Here is a 14,997-nt window from a genome sequence, read left to right on the forward strand (position 1 = left end):
GGTCTGGGGCTGTTTTGCTGCTTCGGGACCTTAATGGTTTACATTGGCTAACATTTGATGATCACCAATACTTTTGGGAAAATGATGAGAAAAACTTTTTGGTGTAAAAGTAACAGAAAAATAACATCATAACAACAGTAAAATATGGCGGTGGTAGTGTGATGGTCTGGGGCTGTTTTGCTGCTTCAGGACCTTAATGGTTTACATTGGCTAACATTTGATGATCCCCAATACTTTTGGGAAAATGATGAGAAAAACTTTTTGGTGTAAAAGTAACAGAAAAATACCATCATAACAACAGTAAAATATGGTGGTGGTAGTGTGATGGTCTGGGGCTGTTTTGTTTTGGGGAAAATGATGAGAAAAAACTTTTTAGTGACTTGCTGTGATAAATTGAACCCTGAATTCTGCAAAAAAAATCCACCTCTGAATGACTGACGAAAAACTAAATGAAGACCTTGAAGTGGCCTAATCAAAAACCTGCCCAGCATCGAACAACACACTTCCAGTACACGATTGTAGCACGTGTGATGCTTATTTAAAATGAATGAAAATTGCATCCTAAAGGGTTTTTAAGCTTTTGACAACATTTAAAAAAAAAACGTGCTGACCCACATTAAGGCACACGGTGCACACAAAGAAGGAGAAAAAGGTGGAAGGAAAGGGAAGAAGTGCAGTTGTGGACGTGTAGCAAGAGGAGGTCATGAAATATGCACAACGGAGCACATAAACACAGCACTCGGAAACACAAAGCCATTAAAAAAAAAAAAAAACGCCACGGAAAAAGGGCAGTCAGCTAGAAATATATAAACGTCCATTTCTATTCTATCGTGCACTGATTCACACTTCAGGCTTTACTTCATGTTGAGTACTGATGACGCTGACTCGAACACGCTTTTGTGCTCTCTGAGGCACCAGCACGCACATGTGGAGAACATGCATGTATGTGGAAGAAACACGGGAAGAAACACGGGAAATGTATTGTTATGGGCTGTCACTACATATATTTATATAGCATCTACACAGCAGCCATCGGTACACCCTGGACTGGTGGCCAGCCAATCACAGGGCACATATAGACAAACAACCATTCACACTCACATTCATACCTATGGACAATTTGAAGTCGCTAATTAACCTAGCATGTTTTTGGAATGTGGGAGGAAACCGGAGGAGAACATGCAAACTCCACACAGAGATGGCCGAGGGTGGAATTGAACCCGGGTCACCTAGCTGTGGGGCCTGCGCGCCGTAGACAAGCAAGAGGCAAGGTAGACGGGGCAAAATTTTGACAAAATTTTTTGGATGTTAACCAAAAAAAAACGGGGCAAATGTTAACTGAGGTATGCACGGGGAGAACATGCAAACTCCACACAGAGATGGCCGAGGGTGGAATTGAACCCGGGTCTCCTAGCTGTGGGGCCTGCTCGCCGTAGACAAGCGAGAGGCAAGATAGACTGAGGCAAAATTTTGACAAAAAATTTTGGATGTTAACCAAAAAAAACATGCTAACCGGGGCGGATGTTAACTGAGGTATGCACGGGGAGAACATGCAAACTCCACACAGAGATGGCCGATAGTGGAATTGAACTCGGGTCACCTAGCTGTGGGGCTTGCGCGCCGTAGACAAGCGAGAGGCAAGGTAGACGGTGGCAAAATTTTGGCAAAAATATTTGGATGTTAACCAAAAAAAACATGCTAACCGGGGCGGATGTTAACTGAGGTATGCACGGGGAGAACATGCAAACTCCACACAGAGATGGCCGAGTGTGGAATTGAACCCGGGTCACCTAGCTGTGGGGCCTGCTTGCCGTAGACAAGCGAGAGGCAAGATAGACCGAGGCAAAATTTTGACAAAAATTTTTGGATGTTAACAAAAAAAACATGCTAACCGGGGCGAATGTTAACTGAGGTATGCACGGGGAGAACATGCAAACTCCACACAGAGATGGCCGATAGTGGAATTGAACTCGGGTCACCTAGCTGTGGGGCTTGCGCGCCGTAGACAAGCGAGAGGCAAGGTAGACGGTGGCAAAATTTTGGCAAAAATATTTGGATGTTAACCAAAAAAAACATGCTAACCGGGGCGGATGTTAACTGAGGTATGCACGGGGAGAACATGCAAACTCCACACAGAGATGGCCGATAGTGGAATTGAACTCGGGTCACCTAGCTGTGGGGCTTGCGTGCCGTAGACAAGCGAGAGGCAAGGTAGACGGAGGCAAAATTTTGGCAAAAATATTTGGATGTTAACCAAAAAAAACATGCTAACCGGGGCGGATGTTAACTGAGGTATGCACGGGAAGAACATGCAAACTCCACACAGAGATGGCCGATGGTGGAATTGAACTCGGGTCTCCTTGTTGTGAGGTCTGCGGCTAACCACTCGTCCACCGTGCAGCACCGTGAAGTCAGTGAGGTTCCAATGAAACCAAGATGGAGCCAGCAGCAGTTTAGGTGTAAACTGTTGACGTTATTTGAGGAATTGAATTAACGCAGTAAGATCACTAAGTGCAGAAGTAGATTAGATGGGTCCTCTGAGACTTCCGCTGGCATCCTAGGGACTGATTACGCCTCTCCGTTGGTACTTTTGCACAAACCTGATTGGCTTTTTCTACTTTTTAAAACCCCCTCAAGCAACCTGACGTGCAGCCAAGTGGACAGGAAGTGAGTGGATGCATCCACTGGGGACGGATGGAAGATAACTTCACTAGATTGAATAGAATCGATCCATTCCACTAAAACCCAGACAATATATAACTACAACTATAACTACTATAACTACAGACAATGTTTTAAAGCAGGGGTCTCAAACATGCGGCCCGCGGGCCAAATGTTATTGCAAGAGTGCATTTTTTACATCCAAAAACAACATAAAATGTAATTTCTGCTTGAATTTGAATTTATTTGGGCTGATTGCAGTCCATAATAATAACAAGCTGTCACCTGAATGCACATTTTGACCTCCAAAAACAACACATAAGTTAATTTTGCCTCATTTTGACTGATTCTTACCAATTTTTTTGCATCCAAAAACAACATAAAATGTAATTTCTCATTGAATTTGAATTTATTTGGCTAAAAAAAAAGCTAATTTTGCCTCATTTTGACTGATTGCAGTCCATATCATAATAACAAGCCACTGCCTAAGTGCGTTTTTGACATTCAAAAACAACATAAGAGCCAATTTTGCCTCATTTTGACTGATTCTTACCTATTTTTTTTACATACAAAAACATCATAAAATGTAATTTTTGCTTGAATTTCAATTTATTTGGACTGATTGCAGTCGATAATAATAACAAGCTGTTGCAAGAGTGCATTTTTTATATCCAAAAGCAACATAAAAAAAAAATTCTGCTTGAATTTGAATTTATTTGGATAAAAAAAAGCCAATTTCGCCTCATTTTGACTGATTCTTACTTATTTTTTTACATTCAAAAACAACATAAAATGTAATTTCTGCTTTAATTTGAATTTATTTGGGCTGATTGCTGTCCATAATAATAACAAGCTGTCACCTGAATGCACATTTTGACCTCCAAAAACAACACATAAGCTAATTTTGCCTCATTTTGACTGATTCTTACCAATTTTTTTGCATCCAAAAACAACATAAAATGTAATTTCTCATTGAATTTGAATTTATTTGGCTAAAAAAAAAAGCTAATTTTGCCTCATTTTGACTGATTGCAGTCCATATCATAATAACAAGCCACTGCCTGAGTGCGTTTTTGACATACAAAAACAACATAAGAGCCAGTTAATAATAATAATAATTAATAATAATAATAATAACAAGCTGTCACTTGAATGCACATTTTGACCTCCAAAAACAACATAAGAGCCAATTTTGCCTCATTTTGACTGATTCTTACCTATTTTTTTCCATCCAAAAACAACATAAAATGTCATTTCTGCTTGAATTAGAATTTATTTGGCTAAAAAAAAAGCTAATTTTGCCTCATTTTGACTGATTGCAGTCCATATAATAATAACAAGCCACTGTCTGAGTGCGTTTTTGACATACAAAAACAACATAAGAGCCAATTTCGCCTCATTTTGACTGATTCTTACTTATTTTTTTACATCCAAAAACAACATAAAATGTAATTTCTGCTTGAATTTGAATTTATTTGGCTAAAAAAAAAGCTAATTTTGCCTCATTTTGACTGATTGCAGTCCATATCATAATAACAAGCCACTGCCTGAGTGCGTTTTTGACATACAAAAACAACATAAGAGCCAGTTAATAATAATAATAATAATAATAATAATAACAAGCTGTCACCTGAATGCACATTTTGACCTCCAAAAACAACATAAGAGCCAATTTTGCCTCATTTTGACTGATTCTTACCTATTTTTTTCCATCCAAAAACAACATAAAATGTAATTTCTGCTTGAATTTGAATTTATTTGGCTAAAAAAAAAAGCTAATTTTGCCTCATTTTGACTGATTGCAGTCCATATCATAATAACAAGCCACTGCCTGAGTGCGTTTTTGACATTCAAAAACAACATAAGAGCCAGTTAATAATAATAATAATTAATAATAATAATAATAACAAGCTGTCACTTGAATGCACATTTTGACCTCCAAAAACAACATAAGAGCCAATTTTGCCTCATTTTGACTGATTCTTACCTATTTTTTTACATCCAAAAACAACATAAAATGTCATTTCTGCTTGAATTTGAATTTATTTGGCTAAAAAAAAAGCTAATTTTGCCTCATTTTGACTGATTGCAGTCCATATAATAATAACAAGCCACTGTCTGAGTGCGTTTTTGACATACAAAAACAACATAAGAGCCAATTTTGCCTCATTTTGACTGATTCTTACCTATTTTTTTACATCCAAAAACAACATAAAATGTCATTTCTGCTTGAATTTGAATTTATTTGGCTAAAAAAAAGCTAATTTTGCCTCATTTTGACTGTTTGTTGTCCATATAATAATAACAAGCCACTGCCTGAGTGCGTTTTTGACATCCAAAAACAACATAAAATGTCATTTCATAATAAAGTTAATTAAAGTTAATAATAATAATAATAATAATTAATAATAATAACAACAAGCTGTCACCTGAATGCACATTTTGACCTAAAAAAAAAACACAAAAGCTAATTTTGCCTCATTTTGACTGATTGCAGTCCATATCATAATAACAAGCCACTGCCTGGGTGCGTTTTTGACATCCAAAAACAACATAAGAGCCAGTTAATAATAATAATAATAATAATAATAATAATAATAATAATAATAATAATAATAATAATAATAATAATAATAATAATTATTATTATTATTATAATAATAATAATAAGCTGTTTTGACTGATTACAGTCCACAGTGACAAGCCATCACTATACCATCACTTCCACCACACCCATGGAGCTCCATCCTTCCCTACGCTTGGAGGGAAAGTTCCTCCCTAACTTCTCTGCATTGTGTTCTCTGCCACAAAAAAAACACACGCATGTGCACAACGCACCATGCTGCAAAAACCACATGCCCCGCATCCTCTCTTTATGCCATTTTGCATTTCACACAGACGCTTAGCGCTGAACATCTCCATCCAAGCAAAGTCACGTGATGTAAAAAGCACATGATGACATGAACCTGGATGCTGCAGGAGATCTCGGAGTCGTCCAGAAGTCGGATGGTGCACAGGATCTCCTGGTCCAAGGAGCGGATGCTGGGACTGCGGAATCGGAGCATTTTCATCCTCGGCTCGGTGTGCTCTGACGCGAAGCTGCCCGCAGCATGTCACCGCGTCCACGGCCACGCGGGAATCACGCAGGCGCGTACGAGTCTAGGGATGAAAGGACGGATGGGTGGGTGGTGGAGAGGGAGTATGGAAGGAAGCGGCATGTCTGACCACATTCGCGCGATATGGACGGCATGGAGTCGATCCCTCTCTCGCTAAGCTGGGTTCTCCAGATCCGGTTTAAAGGGCCCCTGCACACCCAAATGATGCCATTGGTCACGTGTGGCGTCACATTGACGTCGGTTAGTAGGAATGACCCCCTCCCCCTTACCCCCCCAGGTAATGATGTATGTCAACACACCGACCTCTTCATTAGATACAAAATCCCGCGAGACCTCATTTCTGTCACATTTATCTTTTTGATCATTTTTGATAATTTGAATGCTAAAAAATATCGTCTGGAAGAAAAAAAAATAATTAAAGAAAAAAGTCAAAATATTCATAGAATATTACATTTTCACAAGTGTAATTTTAACATTTTTTTTATTTTAATAATTTTTACAGAAAATTAATAATGTTAATAGAATGTCAGGACAAAGATCCGGTTTAAAGGGCCCCTGCACACCCAAATGATGCCATTGGTCACGTGTGGCGTCACATTGACGTCGGTTAGTAGGAATGACCCCCCCCCCCCCCCCCCATGTAATTATGCATGAGTCAACACACCGACCTCTTCATTAGATACAAAATCCCGCGAGACCTCATTTCTGTCATATAATTATCTTATTAGATTTTTGTTAATTTGAATGCTAAAAAATATCGTCTGGAAGAAAAAAAATAATTAAAGAAAAAAGTCAGAATATTTATAGAATATTACATTTTCACAAGTGTAATTTTAGCATTTTTTTTATTTCAATAATTCATAAATTATAATATTAATAAATTTTAATAATAATAATATTTACAGAAAATTAACAATGTTTATAGAATAATGTCAGGACAATGCTGTTTTTTTCCCAATAAAAAATGTAAATATTCTTCCAATACAAAGTTATTTTATTAAAAATAAATATAGAATTTATTTGTTTTTAAGCCACAGTGTTAAACGAATGTCAGAACATAAATATACTACTAAGATAATGAGAATAAATAATAATATAATAATATAATATATAATAATATAAATTTAAATTGCAGTTTCTGGCGTTTTAGCAAATAAAATTAGGTTATTTTTTTCTAATCCAGAAATAACTAAATCGATAAAAAGGAAAAGGGCAAAGTGACGACGTCTCAACCACACTAGCTTGTTGCTTCCAAAGACATTTGAGAGCAATGAGGATACAGTAACTCACCATAGACTTTCGTAGTACATGGTGGGCGGGCTTGGCCGCCATGTTAGTTAGCAGGCTCCCAATACAGTGCACTGTCAATATCAATTGTCTAGCAATTGAGCTTCAGATACAGGCACTTTCGTGTTTATGTGCCGTAATATTCCACTTCCATGATTTTACGTACTTGTATTGGTCAGGATATGCAGCAGTTTACATGTAAGAACAATTTTAAAAACTATTCAACGCAGCACAAGGGATTACATAGGACGATTTGTGCTTAGCCCTTCGCTTGCTTACCAACATGGCGAACAGTTCCGTTGCATTTGCTTGGAGTATGCATTCTGTTCGCGCTTAATACCGATTTTAGCGTTAATTATATTGACCTGAAAACATTCTATGGGTCCATTTTAAGTAGTGATGCCTTAAAGGTGGTTTTATGTTATCTTGGCCCAGTCTGGAATGAGTGACTGGTTGTCAAAACGCAGACGTAGCTTTTTACTATAGCATGTAGCAAACGAGTGAGTTGGGTGGGCTTTTATATTGAAATGACATCCTTTATTTTGCCACTTCCTGTTAGACAGGTAGCAAACGAGTAACGGAGTTGGGCTTTTATATTGAAATGACATCCTTTATTTTGCCACTTCCTGTTAGACAGAAAAGCAAATACCGTGTAAAGCAGGTGAAATTGTACGAGAATAACATGTTGGTGAGTGTTCACGGAGTCGCTTATCATCCTTATTCGGTTCAATTCCCGTGGCATTGACAGTAAGTGCATTTGAGTTTAATATATTTAGGTTTTATGTTGCTGTTAATCGTAAATGTATTACATTTCTATACTTCCTGTCAGGCAGCCATATTGGTGGATGTTTGGACCGTTGCTCACATCTTGTGTCTTCCCAGAAGTGTATTTTAATAAGCCTAGGAAAATTTTTGTTGTAGTAAATTGTAAATGTATTACACGTATTGTATATTTGTTGAGTCACCTGTGTATTTTTTGCCGGTTTACCTGTTAATTGCCGGAAGTGTTGAGGAAATGAGTGACTGACACACTGTTCCACTATTATCTGGATGGTACTTGAAGTACTCACCAATGTAGGCAAGTTATTCAATCTTAAAAAGTGTAAACAAAGCGTAGACTCTGTTTCATATTAGAGTCCGTTTGGACTCCGGACCTTGGCTGGGGGGGGCTGACCATTCAGTCCAAATAGATTCAGTCCAAAATAAGATGAAAAATAAATAAACAAATCAAGAATAAAGAAAATCAATTAATCAGTAATAAATAAATATAATAATAATAATAATAAAACAGCAAATAATAAAAACTTAAGAAACCACATATAGTTGGTTGGTGGGTAGACAAATTATGTTTTTCAGATTAAAATGAACAAAGCATTATTAGAGCCCTGTAGACATGACTAAACACGACTATAGTCACATTTATACTCTTTTTATTTACAACATATTGCGCAACTGCAGGGTCTTGAGACACATGCTAACTCGCAAACTAGAGAGCTAGCGACCTAAACGGTAGCCTTCAAGTTATTTCCTTTAAACTTAAATAGCCAAAAACTTACCACTTCCACACGGATAGGGAGGATAACTATTAACAGTTATTTAACCTTTAACATGAACATTAATCAAACGTAATAATTTTTTCTGGGTACATGATACCATACAGCATCCATATCAAACTAACATTAAACTTTCATATCAAGGCGGGGGCCTCAAACTGGTGTCCTGCGTGCCACATTTGGCCCGCGGGCCGCGTGTTTGAGAACCCTGCTTTAAAACATAATTCATCTTTTGGTAAGCTCAGTAACCAACATCTTGTCGAATTAATGTGTCCTATAACTGTATATTGATTGAATAACAAGTAAATATTATTTTTCAGAGTTGAAAAAGGCCCCTGCAGCAGTTTGCACATCCACTGCAGGATGATCTACATCATCATGGGGGTGTCAGGCTCTGGGAAGTATGTGTGCACAACGTGTTTATCTTACACTTGTGTACTTGCTAGTGTCAATTATGGAAGTCACATGTAATCAAATGAGTCTTATACTTATTGGATATTCAGTAATACACAATATACAAAGTCAAGTCTAATTGCTGGAGCTAGAAGTTACTCAATAAACGTCATCCGTATATAAAAAATTGAACTTTAAGGTCATATTAGACCCCTCAAAGGAAATCTTTATATTACACATTTGGTGACTAGTTGTGGATGTTGCACGGTTGTTGCAAAAAAAAGGCAAAGAAAAAGCAAACATGCCATGATAATATCAAGTATTGTTTTGTCTTCTTCACGCAGAAGCTCTCTAGGAGCCTTCCTATCGGAAAAGGTGATGCATACCGGTACTCGTTTTTTGACCACAACACCACCTAAACCTGACTCTACGTGTATTTTTGTACCCATCATCAGCTGGGCTGGCCTCTACACGAAGGGGACAACTTCCACCCGGAGGAGAACGTGGCCAAAATGGCTCGAGGAGAAGCCCTCACGGATCAGGTCAATTCAAGTTTAATGTTCATGACAGCCTATGTACCTCATTCATATACTGTAATATTATTGCTACTGTATTATAACTGCACAGTAACACACAAAAGCCAGCAAGCTTGAGAATAGTCAGTGTACAGCTTGTAGAGCAATATACATTTACTGTCTAGAGTCAAGCATATTGGTGGTCCCGTCACATAGTGGGGATAGAAGTTGATAATAGGGTGGCCAGCCAATCACAGGGCACATATAGACAAACAACCATTCACACTCACATTCATACCTATGGACAATTTGGAGTCGCTAATTAACCTAGCATGTTTTTGGAATGTGGGAGGAAACCGGAGTACTCGGAGAAAACCCACGCATGCACGTGGAATACAGGGTGGAATTGAACTTGGGTTTCCTAGCTGTGAGGCCTGCGTGCTAATCACTTGACCACCATGCAGTCCATATTGTCCAATACATTCATTCATTCATTTTCTACCGTTTATCCTCACAAGGGGGTGCTGGAGCCTATCCCGGCTGTCTTCGGGCGAGAGGCGGGGTACACACTGGACTGGTGGCCAGCCAATCACAGGGCACATATAGACAAACAACCATTCACACTCACATTCATACCTATGGACAATTTGGAGTCGCTAATTAACCTAGCATGTTTTTGGAATGTGGGAGGAAACCGGAGAACCCGGAGAAAACCGGCAAAAATTTTTGGATGTTAACCAAAAAAAAAACATGCTAACCGGGGTGGATGTTAACTGAGGTATGCACGGGGAGAACATGCAAACTCCACACAGAGATGGCCAAGGGTGGAATTGAACCAGGGTCACCTAGCTGTGGGGCCTGCGCGCCGTAGACAAGCGAGAGGCAAAGTAGACAGAGGCAAAATTTTGGCAAAAATTTTTGGATGTTAACCAAAAAAAAAACATGCTAACTGGGGCGGATGTTAACTGAGGTATGCACGGGGAGAACATGCAAACTCCACACAGAGATGGCCGAGGGTGGAATTGAACCCTGGTCTCCTGGCTGTGAGGTCTGCGCGCTAACCACTCATCCACCGTGCCGCCCAATATAACATTCAAAATACATTTATATTATACCACTTTAATATTTTGGCTTTATTCTTGAGAAATCACTGCATATTTTTCCATTGTTGCTACTGTTATATTTTAAGAATGTGCCTTTTGTTTACTTTCAGGATCGATTCCCTTGGCTTCTAAGATTACATGACGTCATAGAAAGGTACGAACGCATTTGATGGAGAAGATGATGATGGAGGAGCAGCAGAATGATCAAAAAGGATGAAATTTGGGAGGCGAGGAAAATTGAAAGTAGCGGGAAAGTGTGCCGTGGAATCGTGACTTCAAAGACATCTTTATCCCAATCTTCTCACCCCCCCCCCTCACACACCCCCTCACATGTCATCTTCCTTTCTGTGGATGCTTGCAATGACTAGCCACATCTTCTCTTGGTGGAAAATGGGTTCTTGAAGGTGACCTTAAAGGAGGTGTATGTTCTCCAACATAGAGAAAGGCGTTCAGGCTCCAATGCGCTGGTGGCGTGCTCCGCCTTGAAGCCCATCTACAGATTCATCCTCCTCCATGGCTCCAAAGACCTCCCCTCTTCCTTTTCTTCCGCTTCATCTTCACCTCCAGGACATCTGGGTCCCACCTCCCTTCCAGATGTCTTCTTCCTCTTCCTGCACGGAGCCTACGATGTCATACACCAAAGGATGGTGGCCAGGAGGGGACACTACATGAAGGTAGATCTGCTGGAATCACAGTTCGAGGCTTTGGAGCCACCTCAAGAGCAGGAGAATGTGGTTCTTCTGGACGTCAGGAGGAGCATACCTGACATGGCCATGGAGGTGGAAATGCACCTCAGGAAGCACAAGAATTCTCAGAACTAAAGGCACAAAGGCGGAGAGGAATAGAAGAAGGATGAAAAGAGAAAAACTTTATTGGGCATTTAGTTTTTGTACACTTTGTTCTTCTAATAAAGTTATCTGGTGTACTGTATTTAAATTTTCATTCACATTTTTATATCAATTATTTTTATATAGAATTATAAATATGGCGGCACGGTGGTCGAGTGGTTAGCGCTCAGACCTCACAGCTAGGAGACCAGGGTTCAATTCCACCCTCGGCCATCTCTGTGTGGAGTTTGCATGTTCTCCCCGTGCATACCTCAGTTAACATCCGCCCCGGTTAGCATGTTTTTTTTTGGTTACCATCCAAAAGTTTTTGCCGGTTTTCTCCGGGTTCTCCGGTTTCCTCCCACATTCCAAAAACATGCTAGGTTAATTAGCGACTCCAAATTGTCCATAGGTATGAATGTGAGTGTGAATGGTTGTTTGTCTATATGTGCCCTGTGATTGGCTGGCCACCAGTACAGGGTGTAGTCCAGTCCTCTGGCCTGAAGACAGCTGGGATAGGCTCCAGCACCCCCCGCGACCCTCGTGACGAAAAAGCAGTAGAAAATGAATGAATGAATGAATTATAAATATTTCGGTTGCACGGTGGTTGAGTGGTTAGCGCACAGACCTCACAGCTAGGAGACCTGAGTTCGATTCCACCCTCGTCCATCTTGCGTGGGTTTTCTCCGGGTACTCCGGTTTCCTCCCACATTCCAAAAACATGCTAGGTTAATTAGCGACCTTGTTCTCCCCGTGCATACCTCAGTTAACATCCGCCCCGGTTAGCACGTTTTTTTTTGGTTAACATCCAAAAATTTTTGCCAAAATTTTGCCTCGGTCTACTTTGCCTCTCGCTTGTCTACGGCGCGCAGGCCCCACAGCTAGCAGACTCGGGTTCAATTCCACACTCGGCCATCTCTGTGTGGAGTTTGCATGTTCTCCCCGTGCATACCTCAGTTAACATCCGCCCCGGTTAGCATGTTTTTTTTGGTTAACATCCAAAAATGTTTGCCAAAATTTTGCCTCGGTCTACGACCCGAGTTCAATTCCACCCTCGTCCATCTTGCGTGGGTTTTCTCCGGGTACTCCGGTTTCCTCCCACGTTCCAAAAACATGCTAGGTTAATTAGCGACCTTGTTCTCCTCGTGCATACCTCAGTTAACATCCACCCCGGTTAGCATGTTTTTTTTTTGGTTAACATCCAAAATTTTTGCCGGTTTTCTCCGGGTTCTCCGGTTTCCTCCCACATTCCAAAAACATGCTAGGTTAATTAGCGACTCTAAATTGTCCATAGTTATGAATGTGAGGATAAGTGGCAGAAAATGAATGAATGAATTATAAATAATAGGCTATAGGCTCTGTATTGCATTGAATCTGGTTGGTATTGTTTGGTTGGTACACACACACACACACACACACAAAGCCTGACAAACCTCCACTTGGCATGTGGTTTTTTTGTGTGCGACTTATCTTCCGAAGCTTATTCTGAATATTTTAGGATCCTCTAAACCCAGAAGGTCAGTCTCATATCTCACCACACCATACTGGAGATTAAACGGCATTCGGCTTGACTACACACACACACACACACACACACACACACACGTTCAGCTTGTCGAGTGAAGCACAGATCTGATGACGGGGAATGTGTCATGTGTGTATCTGTTAATCCAGTAGGCCGCCAGCAGGGACACCAAAAACCCTTGTCTATTTATCACACACACACACACACACAGTAAATCCTAAAAAGTAGTAGAAAAAAAATCATATGAATATTAAAACTACTTTTGTCTTGAGATTCCAATACTGAGCTCCAATCCAATGATGGGCAACACACTTAGAATAAGTTTGAATATCGCTGCCCCCTGGTGGTTATTATGGAGCATTACAAGCAAGATCCACTATGGCACGAAAACCTGAGCTATGCTACTGTTTATTTTAGCTAATCTGATGTCAAATAAAAAAATCATAATTTTGAGATTAAAGTAAAAATAATGAGACAGACTGCGCATGTGACAAAGGCTCCAGTGAAGAACTCAGAATTTGGGGACAAATTGTTGAAAAATTTCAACATTTTTGTCACATGGTCTCTCATAATTTCGACTATTTGTCTCATAATTCTGACTTTGTCACAATTTCAGTTTTTTATCTCATAATTATGACTTTTTTCTTGTAAATTCGACTCTCTTAATGACTTTCTTATCTCATAATTATGACTTTTTCTTCTCATCATTTCCACTTTTTTAGCTCATAATTCAATAATTATGACTTTTCATCTGATAATTTGGACTTTTTATGTTGTTATTATGAATTTGTTATTCCAAAGTAAGGACTTTTTGTTATGCAATTTGTACTTTTTATGTCATAATTTTGACTTTTTCTCTCATCATTTCCACTTTTTAGCTCATAATTCCATAATTATGACTTTTTATCTGGTAATTTGGACTTTTTATGTTGTTATTATGAATTTGTTATCCAAAGTAAGGACTTTTTGTTATGCAATTTGTACTTTTTATGTCATAATTTTGACTTTTTCTCTCATCATTTCCACTTTTTAGCTCATAATTCCATAATTATGACTTTTTATCTGGTAATTTGGACTTTTTATGTTGTTATTATGAATTTGTTATCCAAAATAACGACTTTTTGTTATGCAACTTGTACTTTTTATCTCATAATTTTGACTTTTTATCTTGTAAATTCCACTCTCTTAATGACTTTCTTATCTCATAATTATGACTTTTTCCTCTCATCATTTCCACTTTTTAGCTCATAATTCCATAATTATGACTTTTTATCTGGCAATTTGGACTTTTTGTTATGCAATTATGACTTTCTATCTTGTGTAATTTCTACTATCTAATAATTCTGACTTTTCTATTTAACAAAGTATTACTATTAATGTATGACTTCATCTATTTTCTCTTATAATTACCACTTTTTGCCTGATAATTATGAGTTATGTCACAATTTCAAACTTTTATCTCAATTATGACTTTTTATCTCGTAATTTTGACTTTGTATCTCATAATTATGACTTTTTATTCCAAAATTATGACTTTTTATCTGGTAATTTGGACTTTGTATCTCATAATTATGACTTTTTATTCCAAAATGATGACTTTTTATCTCGTAATTTAGACTCACAATTGGGATTTTGTGACGGAAATTAAGTGTTAAGACATAGACTTGCATGGCTTCTCTACCTATGTTGCCTATTTCCAGTTCTATGGTTGTCATCATCCTTTTCCATGCTGAAGGATAACCTGGTCACTTTAGCTATTTTGTACTAAGCAGCCAGGACAGCGACTAATTTCGCCACTATAGCTATAATGTGTAAAAGGTAAATACCGGGTACAAATGTAGCTTATGTAGCACATGCACACAAACTGCTGCCTGTTCTGTTGCCATGGCAACCTCTGGGCAAAATCACCAAACCAAAGGGGGGGAAATTAAATGTGGTACTTTTTATTAATAAAACGTATTTATCCGTGTTTATATATATGTATTATGTTTTTCGTCGTGACTGTGCATTTAAAGGG

General features: G+C 38.8%; 2 protein-coding genes across 4 annotated transcripts in view; one reads left to right on the top strand and one right to left on the bottom strand.

Moving 5' to 3' along the window:
- Positions 1-5,992, bottom strand: part of frmd3 (FERM domain containing 3) — a 62,113-nt gene extending 56,121 nt beyond the window's left edge. Inside the window, exon 1 of the mRNA XM_078789475.1 lies at positions 5,628-5,992. Within this exon, the coding sequence (XP_078645601.1) occupies positions 5,628-5,732 (105 nt within the window). The 5' untranslated portion in view covers positions 5,733-5,992. The remainder of the gene's footprint in view (positions 1-5,627) is intronic.
- A 1,684-nt stretch (positions 5,993-7,676) lies between these two features.
- On the top strand, positions 7,677-11,545 carry LOC131128153 (putative gluconokinase). Of its 3 annotated transcripts, none has more exons than XM_058070749.2 (6): positions 7,677-7,811; positions 8,938-9,018; positions 9,355-9,385; positions 9,466-9,552; positions 10,739-10,782; positions 11,068-11,545. In XM_058070749.2, the coding sequence occupies exons 2-6, from the start codon at positions 8,981-8,983 to the stop codon at positions 11,447-11,449; spliced, it is 582 nt and encodes a 193-aa protein (XP_057926732.2). In that variant the 5' UTR covers positions 7,677-7,811; positions 8,938-8,980; the 3' UTR covers positions 11,450-11,545. The 3 variants fall into 3 exon arrangements, with proteins under 3 accessions (XP_057926732.2, XP_078645602.1, XP_078645603.1); XM_078789476.1 differs by having other exon boundaries at positions 7,734-7,752; XM_078789477.1 differs by lacking the exons at positions 7,677-7,811; positions 9,355-9,385 and having other exon boundaries at positions 8,976-9,018.
- The last annotated feature ends 3,452 nt before the right edge of the window (positions 11,546-14,997 follow it).

The sequence above is a fragment of the Doryrhamphus excisus genome, linkage group LG3 (genome assembly GCF_037039965.1).
Source record: "Doryrhamphus excisus strain RoL-2023G ecotype Guam linkage group LG3, RoL_Dexc_Guam_v1.1, whole genome shotgun sequence".
Classification (NCBI taxonomy): domain Eukaryota; kingdom Metazoa; phylum Chordata; class Actinopteri; order Syngnathiformes; family Syngnathidae; genus Doryrhamphus; species Doryrhamphus excisus.